Consider the following 21261-nt stretch of genomic DNA (forward strand, 5'->3'; position numbering starts at 1 on the left):
ACACACACACACACAAGGGCACACAATCAGTCATTCAAGCAAGCACYCATATATGCACAGAGACATGCAGACATACTCTCCCTAATTTATTTTTGCATTCTAATCCTCTCTGAGACTATTAATATTTCTGTTTCCATGGCAATGGTAGAAGGGTCAGAGCCAAGCCAAGTGAAGTGGAGTGCAGTGCAGTGAGAAGATAAGAGCATGTGACCTGTATGGACCACAGGGCGTGAGGTCAAGCAGAAGTGTAAGAGTAAGTCACTCAGACATGAACCTCGCCCTCTTCCTCACCTCCTCCGTTCACCAGCTAGATTAATGAATCCATGGGAAGAGGGGGAAGAGGGGGGAGAAGGAGAGGCAGACTCGTCTCCACCCCGGTAAAAGAGGAGTCCAAAAGCTGTTTCTTATTACTCCCATGTGCCCTTTCTCCCTCCAAGTGGATGGAAGTTTTCCTAATTACTAAAGCCTTTTTTAGTTACTGATTGTGTGTGTAAATCAGGCAATAAAAAGCAGGTAGCCAACAACATTCTGAAACGGCTGCTTGATTATTTTTGGGGTGGAATTTCCAACGTTAATGGCCCCCATCCATAGCCTTAAATATCACAGCCACTCCACTAACAACACACCACCTCCTACCTTTGTCACAGGCAATTTAAACAAATAATTGTTTCGCTTTCGAAGCTCTGGCTCTTACCTGCTTGCTGTTGTACTTTGGCTGGCTGGCCTTGTAGCTATAATCCGAGTACTGGTCTGAGCCTGTTGAATTGTCGTCTCCTCCAGTCCCTACGAAGGTATTGGTTGCAGGGAGGTCCTGGACTGCCTGGTGCTTCTGGGAGGCCGAGGGAGACTGGGCCTGCAGCTGGATGGATGGTAGGGGAGAGTTGGAGCGGTAGTGTCTGCCAAGGTCAGGGCTGCCTGGGGGGTATGTCAGGGGCAGGTGGATCCTGGGGCTGTCGTTGACCCCATCCAGGTTGAACTTGAGACTCTTCTGGAGACTGACCTCCTCCTCCTCTCCCAAGGGCTTAGGGGACTTMGAGGGCTTTCCTTTCCTGCCCCTCTTGCCTTTGCCATTCTTTGGCCCTTGCTTGGGGGCGTAAAGGTCCTTGTTCTCCTTCTTGCCAGCCTGGTAGCCGCTCTTCGTCTCCCGCTGAATGCGGTGGCGGATAAACACCACCACTACGATCACCATGACAACACCCGCCACTCCCGCCAGGCTTCCGTACACAATATTACTGCGCTGGGCTGCCAGGCCGTAGTCAGGGTCACCAGCAARGTCTGTCTCCAGAGGGGTGTAGAGACTGTGTCCCACCAGTGCTTCCACCAGGCTGACGTTAGCAATCGTCTCATTGACGTAGATGTGCACCATGGCAGTGGCGTGGCGTGCGGGTTTGCCCACATCACTCACCCTCACCACCAGGCGATGGAGCCCACCATGTTTCCGGGTCAGCTCCTTGGCCAGGGTGATTTCCCCAGTAGTGGAGGAGATGCTGAAGAGTTCATAAGGGTTTCCTCCAGTGATGCTGAAGACCATTTCTGCATTGGGCCCAGTGTCCAGGTCTTCAGCCTCCACTAGCTCCACACGGCTTTCTGGGGCAGCTAGAGGGGACAGGAGTCTGAAGGAGGAGTTGGAGGGCTTGGTGACCACAGGATCATTGTCATTTTCATCCAGGACATTGATGGTAACGCCTACATAGGAGGACCTGGGAGGCTCTCCCCCGTCTACAGCCTTCAGACGGAAGGTGTAGCTGCTCTCCTTCTCCCGGTCAAAGGAGATGCTGGACAGGATGGTTCCTGTTCCATTCTGAATCACAAACTTCCCTCCGTCTGGCTCCACAGAGAGCTGCACTCTGGCATTCTCTCCCTGATCCATATCCAGCACAGTCACCATGCCAACGGCACTGAGTGGGGGCATGTTCTCCAGAACAGAGAAGCTGTAGCCACTTAGCATAAACTTGGGGTCGTTGTCATTGCGGTCAAGCACCTTGACCACGACCGTGGCTGTTCCTCTGTGACTGGGAGAACCTTTATCGGACGCAGTGACCCGGAACTCATAGCGTTCTTTATGCTCTCTGTCCAGTGAGCTCCGTGCCCTCACCTCTCCTGAATTGGGGTCAATCTCAAACAGGCCCCTGGTAGATGTGTCTGCTACGATGCTGTAGACCAGCTCGGCGTTAGTTCCGCTATCAGCGTCCGTGGCAACCACGTCCACAACCTTGTCCCCTGGCTGGTTCTCCTCTGCAAACGCAACCTCAAACAGGGTTGGGGAAAACACTGGGGAGTTGTCGTTAACATCAGTCACCTGCACCTTCAATGAGTTAGTACTGGAAAGAGCTGGGTTGCCAGAGTCAACAGCCACAATCTCCACACGGTATTCCCTGACCCTCTCATAGTCCAAGGGGGTTGTAGTCTGCAGAAAGTACTTCCTCTTGTTAGTGGAAGAGTCACTAGCCGGGCGCAGTTGGAAGGGCACGTCCCCCGCCACCACACAGGTGACCACTGCATTCTCCCCCTCATCCCTGTCAGACACCTGGACGAGGGCCACCGCCGTGCCCACTGGCATGTCCTCTGATATGTTGGCCACCCCGTCACTGTGGGTCACCAGYCCGATCCCACGGATCTCCACAGCAGGGGAATTGTCGTTCTGGTCAGTCACCTGGATTGTCACAAAGGTCTTGGAGCTTTTGGGTTGGGGACCTTTGTCTCTGGCCACTACGTAGAATGTCAAATCGCTGATTTCTTCCCGATCCAAGGGCCCTTTGACATAGATGATGCCATTGGAGCGATCAATTCTCAGGAGTTTTGGCACTGGATCTAATGCCTGGTGTAGCGTATATTCTATCTCTCCATTGGGGCCCATGTCTGAGTCATTGGCTTTCACCTGCAATCAGAGACAAGGGATTAGGTTAGAGGTTGGGATCAGGGTAAGAATTCAGGGATTATGTTAGCATATGGAGGTATGGGTAAGGGGTTTAGGTTTACAGCCCGATGTCATTGAAGTTAGTTTACAGCAAGAGGCCAATAAGCAAGGGAGTCTAAATGTGCATATTATAAACATATCTTGCCATAATATGAAAACACACCATCCTAGCTTCAGAGAGACACATGTGTAATGAAAATAAATGTACACTGAGGGTTTATTTGACTTAAAAACTGTCAACCAAAATACCCGCTCGGGAAGAAACTTTAGTGAGTGGGCTAATTGTTCAAAAAACGTTCAATAAATTGGCCAAGCTTTGCTGCTTTTGGCAGCAGTTCAATAAGACTACACTGTGAAATTGCAAATTCAGTAACTTCATTCAGGCATTTCATCATGGTAAAAATCTAGAAACCCAGCATCGCATGTTGGACCCTAATGAGTTGTGGATATAAAACACTTAGTCTTCTCACGGTCAAAGTTGTATCCAATCTATACAGTAGCGTACACAACACATTGATCACTCTGCAATATTAAAATCATGTTTTACCTGCAAAACAGAGTGTCCCACAGGGCTGTTTTCTGAAACCTCTGCCTCGTACGTGGCCTTCTCAAACTTCGGAGCATTGTCGTTAGCATCAGCAACCACCACTCTCAGCAAGGCACTGCTATAGCGCTGGGGGTTACCTCCGTCCACAGCTTTGATTGTCAGGTCATACGAATCCTTGAGCTCCCGGTCCAGACTGCCCAGGACGATGAGCTGGGGCAGCTTCTCCCCCCTGTCTTCCGCCACCTGCAGGCCGAAGAGCGTCGCCGCGTCTGGCCCAGCGGTGAGGGCGTAGTCGGCCACCCCGTTCCTCTCCGAGTCCCTGTCTGTGGCCAGGGGGATGGAGAACAGAGCGCCCAAGTGGGTGTTTTCTGGGACAGAGATGGTGAGCACGGGGGAGGGGAACTGCGGCGTGTTGTCGTTGATGTCCTGGACCTCGATGCGGCCCTCAATGAGCCTGGGGCTCTGGTTGTGGATTAGGTCTGTGACGGACACTTCGAACTCCAGGAAGCAGGGCTTGCCCCTGACAATACTGCGGCAGTCCCTCAGTGTCTCCCTGTCTATGGGGATCTCTGTGGTGAAGATGTCCCCTGTCTTCCCATCCACACGTAGGTACGGAGAGCCCACCTCCAGCTTGTACAAGTGACCAGAGTCTGGCAGGCCCTGGTCTGATGCCAGGCTGCCTATCAGCGTGCTGGGAGGCTGCTCCTCCTGGACCCGGTAGAGGATACCAGCCTCAGCCCAACCACAGCAGTCCAACACCAGGACCCACAACAGAACTGCTCCCAAGTGCAGTTCCATGAAGTCCGTCACCAGATTACCTGCCAGCAAAAAAAATAAAAATAAAAAATAACACATTAAAGATGAAAAACTATACTTGGGCTTAAGGTTTATCGGTTATGTTGAATGTGCTCTGAAACAACATAGTTAATCAACAGCCATAGTTATACATACAGTATGTATATATACACTGAGTGTACAAAACATTAAGAACATTTTTGGAATATTGAGTTGCACTCCCCGCCCTTTTGCCCTCAGAACAGCCTCAATTCATCGTGGCATGGACTCTACAAGGTGTCAAAAGCATTCCACAGTGATGCTGGCCCATTTAAACTCCAATGCTTCCCACAGTTGTGTCAAGTTGGCTGGGTGTCCTTTGGGTGGTGGACTATTCTTGATACACACGGGAAACTGTTGATACTATATATATATATAGTATATTCGTTGGTGTTTAATTAAGATGTTTTATAATTCTAGGGATTTTAACGTAAGTGAAAAAAATGTATTCTCCCAGGTATGTGAAAATAATGTTTCTTCTGCAATGACAATACAAGGAACGATTCATCATATGTGGCATATTTACCAAAAACAAGCTCTCCACAGTGGAATAGATAATATCCTTGTTAAGAGAGCAAGGATTATCTTTCCCCTGTCAACAGGACAAAACCCAGGAAACATGAACAATGAGCATAACATGTTTCTCCCAAGGACCAGTTTTGCCATGCTTGAAAAGCAATGGTTCAGATGGTGGAGATTTTCTCCACCGACTTAGTGACTTACAGGGAATTTATAAAGCAATGAGCACCCAATCTTCTATTTTGAAAGGAACAATTTAACAAATAGGGATGATAATGTCATTCATCTAAATGTGGAATCGTGTAACAACAGTCCGGCATGTTGGGTGATTTCCCCTCCTTATTTTTGCCACATTAATTAAAACCAAATTGAGCTTTTGCAGCAGTTTGTAACTGTTTTCATTCACTAAAACAAATCTTCAGCACAGTGCTGAGGATATTCAAAACGGCAACAGCCAGTATTGAAAACTTGTTTAAGCGCTACGATGAATATATATATTTTTTAAAGAATTGATTTCCAGACAGAGTTACACAGAAGATAAAGTGAGAGAGGCCCAGTGTGCATTACGGGAGCTGTATAATCCAATGCAGAGCCTCAAAGACCTAGTACAGTGCCATGGTTCAAGGTTGAGCCTCCTAGACATCATTAAATGTGTATAGAAGCAGCTTGTGGATGCAACACCACAAAAAAAACACTGTTGAACAAACCATACAGTATGTTACGAAACCTTGACGATATGATATAAAGACAAGACTGAAAATGCATCATCTGACTGATCTAATACTAGAGAGGTCTGACCCACCTAAGGCTCCAGCTGCAGCACCCAGAGTCTCCCAGAGGCAGCAGCACACCAGTGTTTGGCTTCATGTTGAACATGTTGCTGATCTGTAACCTGGCCTACGCCTTATCAGAAAATACAGCTTTACTTTTGAGCAGATGAGATCTCCATCCGACTCTTCTGTTATGGGCTAATTTACACACTGTAATGTTCATGTTTGATTTCTAACCTGCTACGCCACCCCATTAATCACTACCCGCTAGTTTAGCGTCTGCTTTGATCCATATTCCCCAAGCAAAAGAATTCACTATTTTTCAGACTGCAAATGATTTTAGACTTTAATTATTTAATGTGTGAGAAGAGTTCTCGCTGTAACTTGAGAGGATGAGACAGTTCATTGGGGTGGTTTAAATAGTTGTAGTGCTCCAGCACACTTCCTTATAGCCTTTGCATGCTGATGTATGTATGTATGTATGTATGTATGTATGTATGTATGTATGTATGTGTAACGACTTTCCTCTTCTTCTGAGGAAGAGTAAGAGATATCGGACCAATGTGCAGCGTGGTAAGTTCCCATTTTAATATATAAAACTGAACACTACAAAAATACAAAATAACAACGTGAATGAACAAACGAAAATCGAAACAGTCCCGTATGGTACAGACACAGGAAACAACCACCCACAAAACACAAAGGAAAACAGGCTACCTAAATATGGCTCCCAATCAGAGACAATGACTGACACCTGCCTCTGATTGAGAACCATGCTAGACCAAACACATAGAAATAGAACAATAGAACAAAACATAGAAAAACAACATAGAATGCCCACCCCAACTCACGCTCTGACCAAACTAAAATAAAGACATAAAAAAGGAACTAAGGTCAGAACGTGACAGTATGTATGTATGTATGTATGTATGTATGTATGTATGTATGTATGTATGTATGTATGTATGTATGCACAGCACCAGTCAAAAGTTTGAACACACTTACTCATTCAACGGTTTTTATTAATTTTTACAATTTTCTACATTGTACAATAATGGTGAAGACATCAAAACTATGAAATAATGCATGTAGTAACAAAAAAAGTGTTGAACAAATTAAAATAGATTATAGATTTTACATTCTTCAAAGTAGCCACCCTTTGCCTTGATGACAGATTTTCACACTCTTGGCATTCTCTCAACCAGCTTCATGAGGTGGTCACATGGAATGCATTTCAATTAAAAGGTGTGCCTTGTTAAAAGTTAATGGAATGTGGAATGTCTTTCCTTATTAATGCATTTGAGCCAATCAGTTGTGTTGTGACAAGGTAGGGGTGGTATACAGAAGAAAGCCCTATTTGGTAAAAGACCAAGTCCAGATTATGGCAAGAACAACTCAAATAAGCAAAGAGAAATGACAGTCCAGCATTACTGTAAGACGTGAAAGTCAGTCATTCTGGGAAATGTAAAGAACTTTGAACGTTTCTTCAAGTGCAGTAAAAAAAAACATTAAGCACTATGATGAAACTGGCTCTCATGAGGACCGACACAGGAAAGGAAGACAGAGCTGCCTCTGCTGCAGAGGATAAATTCATTAAAGTTAACTGCACCTCAGATTGCTGCCCAAATAAATGCTTCACAGAGTTCAAGTAACAGACACATCTCAACATCAACTGTTCAGAGGASACTGCGTGAATCAGGCCTTCATGGTTGAATTGCTGCAAAGAAACCAATACTAAAGGAAACCAKTGAGAAAAAGAGACTTGTTTGGGTCAAGAAACACGAGCAATGGACATTAGACCYGTGYAAATCTGCCCTTCAGTGAAATGAGTCCAAATTAGAAATGTTTGGTTCCAACCGCCGTGCCTTTGTGAGATGCAGAGTAGGTGAACGGATTATCTCCGCTTGTGTGGATCCCACCGTGAAGCATGGAGGAAGAGGTGTTATGYTGTGGGGGTGCTTTGCTGGGTACACGGTTTGTGATTTATTTAGAATTCAAGGCACACTTAACCAGCATGGCTACCACASCATTCTGCAGRGATATGCCATCCCATCTAGTTTGTGTTTAGTGGGACTATCATTTGTTTTTRAACAGGACAATGACCCTAAACACACCTCCAGGCWGTGTAGGGGTTATTTGACCAAGAATGAGAGTGATGGAGTGCTGCATCAGATTACTTGGCRGCCACAATCACCCGACCTCAACSCAATTTAGATGGTTTGGGATGAGTTGGACCGCAGGGTGAAGGAAAAGCAGCCAACAAGTGCTCAGCATATGTGGGAACTCCTTCAAGACTGTTGGAAAAGCATTCCAGGTGAAGCTGGTTGAGAGATTGCGAAGCGTGTGCAAAGCTGTCATCAAAGTAAAGGGTGGCTACTTTGAAGAATCTAAAATCTAAAATCGATTTTTTGGGGGATTACTACATGATTCCATATGTGTTATTTCATAGTTTTGATGTCTTCATTATCATTCTACAATGTAGAAAATAGTAAAAATTAAAGAAAAACCCTTGAATGAGTAGGTGTGACCAAACGTTTGACTGCTATTGTATGTTAGTATGTAAACTCAGCAAAAAAAGAAACGTCGCTTATTTCAGTACCCTGTCTTTCAAAGATAATTCGGAAAAATCCAAATAACTTTCACAGATCTTCATTGTAAAGGGTTTAAACACTGTTTCCCATGCTTGTTCAATGAACCATAAACAATGATGAACATGCACCTGTGGAACGGTCGTTAAGACACTAACAGCTTACAGACGGTAGGCAATTAAGGTCACAGTTCTGAAAACTTAGGACACTAAAGAGGCCTTTCTACTGACTCTGAAAACATAAAAGAAGATTCCCAGGGTCCGTGTCATCTGCGTGAACGTGCCTTAGGCATGCTGCAAGGAGGCATGAGGACTGCAGATGTGGCCAGGGCAATAAATTGCAATTCCGTACTGTGAGTTGCCTAAGACAGCGCTACAGGGAGACAGGACGACAGCTGATCGTCCTCGCAGTGGCGACCACGTGTAACAACACCTGCACAGGATCGGTACATCTGAATTCACACCTGCGGGACAGGTCAGGATGGCAACAACAACTGGCGAGTTACACCAGGAACACACACCCTCCATCAGTGCTCAGACTGTCCGRAATAGGCTGAGAGAGGCTGGYCTGATGGCTTGTAGGTCTGTTGTAAGGCAGGTCCTCASCAGACATCACCGGCAACAACGTCGCCTATGGGCACAAACCCAGCCGTCGCTGGACCAGACAGGACTGGCAAAAAGTGATCTTCACTGACGAGTCGCGGTTTTGTCTTACCAAGGGTGATGGTCGGATTTGCATTTATTCGAAGGAATGAGCGTTACACCGAGGCGTGTACTCTGGAGCGGGATTGATTTGGAGGTGGAGGGTCCATCATGGTCTGGGGCGGTGTGTCACAGCATCATTGGACTGAGCTTGTTGTCATTGCAGGCAATCTCAACGCTGTGGGTTACAGGGAAGACATCCTCCTCCCTCATGTGGTACCCTTCCTGCAGGCTCATCCTGACATGACCCTCCAGCATGACAATGCCACCAACCATACTGCTCGTTCTGTGCGTGATTTCCTGCAAGACAGGAATGTCAGTGTTTTGCCATGGCCAGCAAAGAGCCCGGATCTCAATCCCATTGAGGACGTCTGGGACCTGTTGGATCGGAGTGTGACAGCTAGGGCCATTCCCCCCAGAAATGTCCGGGAACTTGCAGGTGCCTTGGAAGAGTGAGGTAACATCTCACAGCAAGAACTGGCAAATCTGGTGCAGTCCATGAGGAGGAGATGCACTGCAGTACTTAATGCAGCTGGTGGCCACGCCAGATACTGACTGTTACTTTTGATTTTGAACCCCTGTTTGTTCAGGGACACATTATTCAATTTCTGTTAGTCACATGTCTGTGGAACTTATTCAGTTTATGTATCAGTTGTTGAATCTTGTTATATTCATACAAATATTTACACATGTTAAGTTTGCTGAAAATAAACGCAGTTGACAGTGAGAGGACATTTTTTGTGAGTGTGTGTGTGTGTGTGGGGGGGGGGGGTCTCGACCTGAAATCCCCAAAAGTCCCCATAAGGATAGTAAAACAAGGAAAATTCTTCCTCATGGAGACATTTCCCACATCCCCACAAGAACAAGGCTTTAACCTTAGCGGTTGGGTTAGAATTAGGGGTTAGGTTAGGTTTAGGGGTCAAGGTTAGGGTTAAGGTTAGGGAAAGTAGGATTTTGAATGGAAATAAATGTTACTCTGTGACCCCACAAGAATAGAAAAAGTGTGTGTACAGTATGTGGGTGAGTGTGTATGTGTGTGTGTGTGTCAAAAAGCATGCGTGAACAAATTTAGCGATCCTATAGCTGCATATATTTTTGGCCGTAAGCCAGTATTTTTCTGAACCTCTTTGCATGCAACAATGTTCCAAAGCAGAGCAAATCAAATACATGTTAAAACTAAACAGCAAAACATGAGCATGTCTAGAATTCCAATTAGAAATCCAATTCCTTTGAATCCGTTAAGATTGGAAGTGCACGTTATTGATGCACTAATTGCTTAGTTATTGATGTGTCCTTTTTACATTTGCAGGGCAGCCTCCAGTCGATGTGGCTTGAATGATAGCATGTGAAGTAAAAGCATGTTTAAAGAGTACATCATAAAGCYCCGTTTTTTTGAAAACCTAAGACTACAGCTACATAGAAACTAAACATGTTTCCATCTATTAAGATTTTATAAATAAACTAAATTGGAGGAGATCAGAGAATACATTACTTTTCCAGCCTATAGACCTGTTAATGTGATGAGCTTGTGGTGACAAACATATGGAGACAAATAAACGTATTGACACAATGACAGCTAGTTAACCCAGAGCACATTATCACCCTCATCCTCCATGTCCACCATTGATGAGGAAGACAGTCATCAAGTTCAACAGCAATGATCCATAACAATATCTCCTTTGAAATTGTTGCTTTACAAAGGAGCATGATGAAAGCAGCATTGGACTGCAGTACTGTACTGACTTGCGTGAAAACAATTCAAAAGCTTCTCAGATGACATACAGTATCTAAAACAGATCCCAAGAGATCCTAAATACTAAAGGGAAAAWAAGATACCACTCACTCAGTTAGGCTAATCATATAAAACTCACTCCCAATAAGTGTCATATGGCCCTTCAGGAGTCTCCATACAGTGAATGAATGTCTCTCAGAGGTTCTTTAAAATGTCTCCTTAATAAAGCCATAACCACACTTTCCTCTAGATAAGAGACTCCAAACACTCATTAGAAGTGATCACATAATCACTTCCAAGGAGATAATTACAACAATATTCTTTCAACAGTCTCCAGATCAGGTACACACACACACACACAACTCAGACTATAGTCATACATTCATCCTCAGATAAGAGTCTATGGAAGCCTCAATTCCAGAAGCAATACACAGAGTAACAAACATAGCTTATTCATACCTATGAGTGGACTACTCCACTGAAGAGTCTAAGCCCAGTTTCCATTTGAGATAAGAGTCCGTATACTTTCAGGTAACGGATAAGAGCAGATACACAATTACAACTCAACCTGGACTGTAATAACGTGTGCTTTTGAGGGCTGCAGCACTGCACGTTGTGTGTATCTCCTCAACAYAGGGTGAGTTCAACAGCACTGGAATTTTGGAAAAGCCAGAACGAGTAATGAGGTCAATGGCTTGTGCTATATTCACCCCCAAAAATAATATAATAATAATAATTCTGATGTAATTGTGATATTAAATTACTCATGCAGTTCCAGCATATTTCTAAGTAAACATTAATAAAACATAATCCAAGAGTTCAGAATATGCACAACATTGGATTGCTATCATATTGAGTGAGATAAAATATGTGAAGAAGAATATCAACTACTCCATAGAGATTCTATTAAATTTTCTAGAGGGGATATGTCATAAACCCTCAAAGTTCCACAATGGGGCGAAATAGCAGCCATCATGGTCAGTGAGAAGTCCAAAAGCAGTCTTATTGAAATGAATGGCAGTAGAYGCATAGCTGATGCATTTCCTGCTTTACATATGCAGGAAAATAAAAGTAAGGCYTGTGATGTATCAGAAATTGTCTAATTGAATTATTGTGCACCTAACATAGCCATATAACTATAAATACAGTTAATATGGGTTTTATACACATTTTCTGTATAAATAGCTTCWAAAAWATATACAAACAGACCATAAATGTCTCAGATTGTGTTTTCTTGGAAAGCTGTGAGTGCTATTATATGATACAATATCAGTACTTGTTGTTGCATTTACAACTTGTCCTTACATGTACTGATTTGAGCCAGTATATGGCTGTGGATTGACTGCATTATTTGAATGGAATGTTGGTATATTGGCAGTTAATTTTTTTACATTCTGGAATCATTCCTCTAAAACTGGCTGGCTAGCTAACATACATACATGTACATTGCAGATGCATTCTTCACATTCATTGTTTTACACAATATCTTATTACAGCACTGGCAACCCATGGTTGACCAACTCCCAGACCAACATGGCTGACCTTTGAACCATCATAAGAAGGTTAATGTCCATTCTAGTATGAAGAACCCAGTCCAGATGTATGAAGAACCATAGCACTAGCCATTACTGGGTCATAATTGCAGCCCAGGGATTCCGTGTGTTGAAGTGCTCTAGAATCATGGCTCTCCATTCATCAAAATGCCATAGAGAATATAACCTTTGGCATGCATTGAACAATTATAGACATAAGAATGATCTAATCCTGATGTTTGTCCGCCATTTTCATTATCAGCTGCAGCACGAGCAGCTTTTATCAACAGCTTTTACAAGGCATCCTGGTGACATCAGCCTTCCTGGTGGCAGTGACCTTTTCTCTTCCCCACAGCCTGGTCACTGACAGATCATGGTCATCAGACTGCAACAGGTTCTGGGATAAGCCTCAGCAGCAATGCATCATTAACTGACTCATCATTCCTCTGTCTCACAATGATTCCATTTCAAACACAGTACAGTAGGCCTATATTGCTCTGCCACTAATGGTTTCATTCCTTGGGTTCATGCCATATGGCAATACATGTCTCTTTAAATCACCTTGTTACCGTAGAAGTATAAGGGTTGAAATCACTTTGTCACAAACACACAGAGCTGAATTTGAGAATGTGAATGTAGCTCAAAGGCTTGTGTATATCATGCATTGAAAGCTTGAGTTAAGTCATGAATAAGCATGTGTACATACAGTAGGCCTTCATCCCGCAAAGTGTTTCAAACATACTTTAACTGTCTACCTTAGAAATATGCATTGTAGTTGAGTGATGTTTTTGGGAATGGATGGAAATTGGAAGTAATTTGATAAATCAATGTCTGAAGATTGCACATCAGAGACATGGCGGTCTGATTGAATCAATGTGTGTGAATGGCCCAAGATGAAAATCCCTTCCCAAGCACTGGCCTTAGCTTCAAGCCATACCCATGCTTAACATCTAATATGTGCAGAAACACATCACTTTATGCAGACTCTAAAACATACAAGAAGCAGCTCACCAATAAACACACAAATATAATTATTAAAACACAATTCTTGAAAAGGGAACCCAACAACGTGTCTGCCATTGTTTAGTCTGAGAATCTATCTCCAGAAGAGCTAGTCTATACACTTCATATTGATTTGAGTAGCAAGCCAATAGACTGCATAACATACTGCTCCCTTGCCTCTCAGTAATCTCTAATAATCTATATGAAGTTAGATGCATAGTTACTTTTTATGACAAGACAACAATAATACTAATCACCATGAGGAGCAATATTTATCCATACTCTGCCCATGTGTACTGCTTGTCAATATTTGGGAGGGTATGGATAAAGCATATGCGTGTATCACTAAAGAAATGCGCTCAGTCTCTGAAAAATGTATATACGCACTGAAGAGCTGCGTCTGGAGGCATGTAGACTGTCAAAATTACGTTTAATATGTGGGAAGTGGGAACGCAATATTGATGGACGATGCTAAACGAATATAGCCTGTATGGCTGGTCAGTATGCATAGTTGGTCGATAAGAGCATCTCTTGCTTTCACTGCGGGGAGGGAGAGAGTGAGATAGAGAAAGAGAGAGTGACGACTCCAGACGTTTAAGGGCTTTTAGTCAAACAAGTGTCCGATTCAAGCTATTGCACCTGGTTAATCGGATTCGCAGGAAAACGAACTATTGGGGAGTGGTTTGAATGACCCATCTTTTAAATGTGTTTAAATGTACACTAGGCTATATTTAATGACTGACTGTATATTGTATTAGAAAGTATACATACAGCAACAAAATATCTTATCACCAGACATACTTTCCTATTTAGAAAGAGGCAATTAACCTTTAKTAAGAAACGTCTGACTTTTAAACATGACATACTGCACATGCTTTTATCTTGGAAAGCATTATTCTGGTTGTATGTCAATATATTTAATTTACCTTTGCCAAAGACTTCTTAGGGTGCGATTGTCTCGTGGTTTTTCCTTCTGTCGTCCCAGAGGCAGGTAAAGAACCCTCAAACCTCAGTATCAATGAATCAATCCAAATYCTGTATCACGACGACGAAAAAATCACCAGTTGAGAGCAAATCCATTAGTACCATTGATAACTTTACCTTCAAATTCGATGAATCCATTCCCATGTCATTGTGCAGCCTTCCATTCTATACCACTGTCAAAAAAAACGCTATTTTTCTGACCGCGAAAAAGAACACAAATCAGGCTAGAATTAATTTATTTCGTTTTTACAGATAATAACCAATAGTCATGAACTCTATGCTTCTGGCCACGACGTTCAATTGCTTTTCTCTACTCTAAAATCATGTTGCAACTGCACCTTAGCGAAGATATGCACTCATCTTCAACCTATCTATCTATCTATCCCTTTAGTCCAAGTTTCTCAAGCGTTGCGAATGTCGTGCGTAAAACCCACACACCACGAAATACAGATTTAACGATATTTTTTTTAAGTATTTAAAATGTCACACGTGTCTTAATCACAAAACGGAATATGTCACCGCGTAGAGTAAACGAAGCACGTATTTGTTATGAGAAATCAAGTGAGGATAATTTTTCAGCACTTGCTCTGCTCTCCAGACCGCGCATAAGAGCGTGGTAGGAGGTGGGGCTCCACCGAACTCCGCTCTCTGTCTCAGCCTCAGCAACTTCTCATCCACATCACTGGATGCCACAGGCTGAACCCTTGAGACGTAAACACGGATTTACTACCTAAATCATAATGGTGGGACTTCAACAATTTATSATAAAACAGAGGGTGACTGAAATTAATATTGATTTTAGGCTACTTGAGCTCATACACAAATGTGTTAGTCGATCTCCCGATGGGAGTTTCTATGGATAGGTTTCAGGTGTGATTTAATGTGTCAGTACCCTAACCTCATGATTTTTTTTCTCACAAACTTCTAAAACCATTTACTCACATATGTGATTATTTAGTTGTTGATATATTCAATGTATCATATTTTGGCATTAGTTTGATTGTAATGGAATCCAATTCAACAGAGGAAAGCACAAGGGGCACTATTTGCTCTTTTGGCGCCACCCTCAGGCGACTAGTTTACAGAGGGAAACGTCTCTGTCACTGTAAAAAATTAATATACCAGTCTGACATCACGTCTGAAATAATAGGCTAGGCTACTGTACTGTAGGCTACTGTAAACGTGAAATCTTTATTTGATGTGATGATTTGTTGCCGAAGTATATCTATAGTTGCCTACTCATGTGTATCCTATTCCCCATTTGATTAAGGGGGTGGACATCAGTGGCCTCTGTGAACAGGCATCTAGCAACAGCTTATTGACCAAGGCATTGCAGTGCTGCACCTCACAAACTCCTAATAATGTGTGTCATCAATTAGAAGATGCAGGTGGGTTTAGTTATATAACATGGCATAGCTTTGGGCTATAAATCATCATTACTCAACTGGGAACACCATGTCCCTCTCCACGAACCAGCCTCCATGTCCCACCCCCCAACCCCGACAGCAGCTGCTGAGCATAAGCAATGGCCCAGGAGCAATGACTCAAACATACTGCTCTGACACAAAGGAGAGCCCCGAACATCTTCCTCTAGAGGAAACATTATTTCCCCTCTTTCCAGCCCTGGTAAAGGTAGCCTTTATCAGAGAGTTCCCCTCTCTGATCCACACTCCTCCTCCAGTCTCTCATTAGCTGCAAACAAACAGCTGTCGGGTTACCTCTCCAGGGTTCTCATTAGGGGCTGCCACTCAAACGCACAGCAGCCCGTAGCCAATCACGGCGGAGCTCCCGCCCACACACACCTGAGGGGTCAAAAGTGACACGTCGCCAAGATGCAGGTCTTCAACAATGCCTGTGGCTCTCACACTATTCTTCTTTAAACATTTGCATGTGTTACTCCAAGCCTCTAATGATTGGCTGGTGGTGAAGACATCTCGAGAAGGAGAGACACATACGGTGCCTTCAGAAAGTATTCAGACCCTTTGACTTTTTCCACATTTTGTTACGTTACAGCCTTATTCTAAAATAGATTAAATTAAATTATTTCCTCAGCAATCTACACACAAAACCCCATAATGACAAAGTGAAAACAGGTTTTTAGAAATGTTTGCAAATGTATTCAAATTTAAAAACAGAAATACCTTATTTACCTAAGTATTTAGACCCTGTGCTATGAGACTCGAAATTGAGCTCATGTCACGATCGTTGAAAAGAGTAGACCAAGGCGCAGCGTGAGTAGAGTTCACCATATTTTTAATAAACTYAAAACTCACCAAAACAAAACAATAAAGCACAAACGAAACGTGAAGCTATACAAAATAGTGCAGACAGGCAACTAAACATAGTCAAGATCCCACAAACACAAAAGGGAAATGGCTACCTAAATATGATCCCCAATCAGAGACAACGAAAAACAGCTTACTATGGTCAGGGCGTGACAGCTCAGATGCATCCTGTTTCCAATGATCATCCTTCAGATGTTTCTACAACTTAATTGGAGTGCAGCTGTGGTAAATTCAATTGATTGAACATGATTTGGAAAGTCTCCCGCCTGTCTATATAAGGTCCCACAGTTGACAGTGCATGTCAGAGCAAAAACCAAGCCATGAGCTGGAAGGAATTGTTTGTAGAGCTCCGAGACAGAATTGTGTCGAGGCACAGATCTGGGGAAGGGTACCAACACATATCTGCAGCATTGAAGGTTCCCAAGAACACAGTGGCCTCCATCATTCTTAAATTGAAGAAGTTTTGAACCACCAAGACTTTTCCTAGAGCTGGCAGCACGGACAAACTAAGCAATCGGGGGAGAAGGACCTTGGTCAGGGAGGTGACCAAGAACCTGATGGTCACTCTAACAGAGCTCTAGAGTTCCTCTGTAGAGATGGGAGAACCTTCCAGAAGGACAGCCATCTCAGCAGCACTCCACCAATCAGGCCTTTATGGTAGAGTGGCCAGACGGAAGCCACTGCTCAGTAAAAGACAGCCCTCTTGGATTTTGACAAAAGCCAACTAAAGACTCTCTGACCATGAGAATCAAGAATTTCTGGTCTGATCAAATCAAGGTTGAACTCTTTGGTCTGAATGCCAAGCATCACATCTGGAGGAAACCTGGCACCATCCCTACGGTGAAGCATGGTGGTGGCAGCATCATGCTGTGGAGATATTTTTCAGAGGCAGGGACTATGAGACTAGTCAGGATCGAGGCAAAGATGGTAAAGTATAGAGAAATCCTTGATGAAAAACTGCTCCAGAGTGCTCTGAACCTCAGATTGGGGCGAAGGTTCACCTTGCAACAGGACAACGACCCTAAACACTCAGCCAAGACAATGCAGGAGTAGCTTCGGGACAAGTCTCTGAATGTCCTTGAGTGGCCCAGCCAGAGACCGGACTTGAACCAGATTGAACATCTCTGGAAAGACCTGAAAATAGGTGTGCAGCAATGCTCCCCACTCAATCTGACAGAGCTTGAGAGAATCTGCCGAGAAGAATGGAAGAAACTCGCCAAATACAGGTATACCAAGCTTTTAGCGTAATACCCAAGAAGACTCCAGGCTGTAACTGCTGCCAAATGGGCTTCAACAAAGAACTGAGTAAAGGGTCTGAATATTTATGTAAATGTGATATTTCATTTATATATATATATATATACACTGCTCAAAAAAATTAAGGGAACACTAAAATAACACATCCTAGATCTGAATGAATGAAATATTCTTATTAAATACTTTTTTCTTTACATAGTTGAATGTGCTGACAACAAAATCACACCAAAATTATCAATGGAAATCAAATTTATCAACCCATGGAAGTCTGGATTTGGTGTCACACTCAAAATTAAAGTGGAAAACCACACTACAGGCTGATCCAACTTTGATGTAATGTCCTTAAAACAAGTCAAAATGAGGCTCAGTAGTGTGTGTGGCCTCCACGTGCCTGTATGACCTCCCTACAACGCCTGAGCATGCTCCTGATGAGGTGGCGGATGGTCTCCTGAGGCATCTCCTCCCAGACCTGGACTAAAGCATCCGCCAACTCCTGGACAGTCTGTAGGTGCAACGTGGCGTTGGTGGATGGAGCGAGACATGATGTCCCAGATGTGCTCAATTGGATTCAGGTCTGGGGAACGGCGGGCCAGTCCATAGCATCAATGCCTTCCTCTTGCAGAAACTGCTGACACACTCCAGCCACATGATGTCTAGCTTGTCTTGCATTAGGAGGAACCCAGGGCCAACCGCACCAGCATATGGTCTCACAAGGGGTCTGAGGATCTCATCTCGGTACCTAATGGCAGTCAGGCTACCTCTGGCGAGCACATGGAGGGCTGTGCGGCCCCGCAAAGAAATGCCACCCCACACCATGACTGACCCACCACCAAACCGGTCATGCTGGAGGATGTTGCAGGCAGCAGAACGTTCTCCACGGCGTCTACAGACTCTGTCACGTCTGTCACGTGCTCAGTGTGAACCTGCTTTCATCTGTGAAGAGCACACGGGCGTCAGTGGCGAATTTGCCAATCTTGGTGCCCTCTGGCAAATGCCAAACGTCCTGCACGGTGTTGGGCTGTAAGCACAACCCCCACCTGTGGACGTCGGGCCCTCATACCACCCCTCATGGAGTCTTTTCTGACCGTTTGAGCAGACACATGCACATTTGTGGCCTGCTGGAGGTCATTTTGCAGGGCTCTGGCAGTGCTCCTCCTGCTCAAAGGCGGAGGTAGCGGTCCTGCTGCTGGGTTGTTGCCCTCCTACGGCCTCCTCCACGTCTCCTGATGTACTGGCCTGTCTCCTGGTAGCGCCTCCATGCTCTGGACACTACGCTGACTTTCTTGCCACAGCTCGCATTGATGTGCCATCCTGGATGAGCTGCACTACCTGAGCCACTTGTGTGGGTTGTAGACTCCGTCTCATGCTACCACTAGAGTGAAACCACCGCCAGCATTCAAAAGTGACCAAAACATCAGCCAGGAAGCATAGGAACTGAGAAGTGGTCTGTGGTCACCACCTGCAGAACCACTCCTTTATTGGGGTGTCTTGCTAATTGCCTATAATTTCCACCTGTTGTCTATTCCATTGCACAACAGCATGTGAAATGTATTGTCAATCAGTGTTGCTTCCTAAGTGGACAGTTTAATTTCACAGAAGTGTGATTGACTTGGAGTACTACATGTGTTGTTTAAGTGTTCCTTTATTTTTTTGAGCAGTGTATATATATATATACAGTTGAAGTTGGATGTTTTACATACACTTAGGTTGGAGTCATTAAAACTTGTTTTTCAAACACTCCACAAATTCCTTGTTAACAAACCACAGTTTTTGTAACGGCAGCCTTCCTCCTCTTCGTCTGAAGAGGAGGTGTAGCAGGGATCGGACCAAGACGCAGCGTAGTTCGTGTTCAACATGTTTAATAAAAGACGAAAAACGTGAACACTACACAAATACAAAATAACAAACGTGGCAAAACCGAAACAGTCCTATCTGGTGCAGAGAACACAAAGACAGAAAACAACCACCCTCCAACCCCAACACAAAAAAAGCTACCTAAATATGGTTCCCAATCAGAGACAATGACTAACACCTTCCTCTGATTGAGAACCATATCAGGCCATACATAGAAAAGGACAAACTAGACACACAACATAGAATGCCCACCCAGCTCACGTCCTGACCAACTAAAACAAAGAAAACACAAAAGAACTATGGTCAGAACGTGACAGTTTTGGCAAGTCGGTTAGGACATCTACTTTGTGCATGACACAAGTAATTTCTCCAACAATTGTTTACAGATAGATTAGTTCACTTATAATTCACTGTATCACAATTCCACTGGGTCAGAAGTTTATATACACTAAGTTGACTGTGCCTTTAAAAAAGCTTGGAAAATTCCAGAAAATGATGTCATGGATTTAGAAGCTATCGATAGTTAATTGACATAATTTGAGTCAATTGGAGGTGTACCTGTGGATGTATTTCAAAACCTACCTTCAAACTCAAAGCCTCTTTGCTTGACATCACAAGAAACTAAAATAAATCAGCCAAGACCTCAGAAAAAAATTTGTAGACCTCCACAAGTCTGGTTCATCCTTGGGAGCAATTTCCAAACGCCTGAAGGTACCACGTTCATCTGTACAAACAATATACGCAAGTATAAACACCATGGGACCACGCAGCCATCATACCGCTCAGGAAGGAGATGTGTTCTGTCTCCTAGAGATGAACGTACTTCGGTGTGAAAAGTTCAAATCAATCCCAGAACAACAGCAAAGGACCTTGTGAAGATGCTGGAGAAAACAGGTACAAAAGTATGTAAGTCCACAGTAAAACGAGTCCTATATCGACATAACCTGAAAGGCCGCTCAGCAAGGAAGAAGCCACTGCTCCCAAACTTCCATAAAAAAGCCAGACTACGGTTTGCAACTGCACATTGGGACAAAGATCGTACTTTTTGGAGAAATGTCCTCTGGTCTGATGAAACAAAAATAGAATTGTTTGGCCATAATGACCATCGTTATGTTTGGAGGGAAAAGGAGGACGCTTGCAAGCCGAAGAACACCATCCCAACCGTGAAGCACGGGGGTGGCAGCATCATGTTGTGGGGGTGCTTTGCTACAGGAGGGACTGGTGCACTTCACAAAATAGATGGCGTCATGAGGTAGGAAAATTATTTGGACATATTGAAGCAGCCTCTCAAGACATCAGTCAGAAGTTAAGCTTTGTCGCAAATGGGTCTTCCAAATGGACAATGACCCCAAGCATGCTTCCAAAGTTGTGGCAAAATGGCTTAGGACAACAAAGTCAAGGTATTGGAGTGGCCATCACAAAGCCCTGACCTCAATCCTATAGAAAATCTGTGGGCAGAACTGAAAAAGTGTGTGCGAGCAAGGAGGCCTACAAACCTGACTCAGTTACACCAGCTCTGTCAGGAGGAATGGGCCAAAATTCACCGAACTTATTGTGGGAAGCTTGTGGAGGCTTACCCGAAACGTTTGACCCAAGTTAAACAATTTAAAGGCAATGCTACCAAATACTAATTGAGTGTATGTAAACTTCCGACCCACTGGGAATGTGATGAAAGAGATAAAAGCTGAAATAAATAATTCTCTCTACTATTATTCTGACATTTCACATTCTTAAAATGA

At 43.8% G+C, this 21261-nt stretch overlaps 1 protein-coding gene across 1 annotated transcript in view; it reads right to left on the bottom strand.

The window, feature by feature from the left end:
- Positions 1-14730, bottom strand: part of LOC111951084 (protocadherin-1-like) — a 90871-nt gene extending 76141 nt beyond the window's left edge. The window contains exons 1-3 of the mRNA XM_023969087.1: positions 14069-14730; positions 3465-4282; positions 695-2878 (exon numbers count right to left, since the gene is read on the bottom strand). Of these exons, the coding sequence (XP_023824855.1) occupies positions 695-2878; positions 3465-4262 (2982 nt within the window). The 5' untranslated portion in view covers positions 4263-4282; positions 14069-14730. The remainder of the gene's footprint in view (positions 1-694; positions 2879-3464; positions 4283-14068) is intronic.
- Positions 14731-21261: the final 6531 nt, after the last annotated feature.

This window comes from Salvelinus sp. IW2-2015, linkage group LG23, assembly GCF_002910315.2.
Source record: "Salvelinus sp. IW2-2015 linkage group LG23, ASM291031v2, whole genome shotgun sequence".
Lineage (NCBI taxonomy): Eukaryota > Metazoa > Chordata > Actinopteri > Salmoniformes > Salmonidae > Salvelinus > Salvelinus sp. IW2-2015.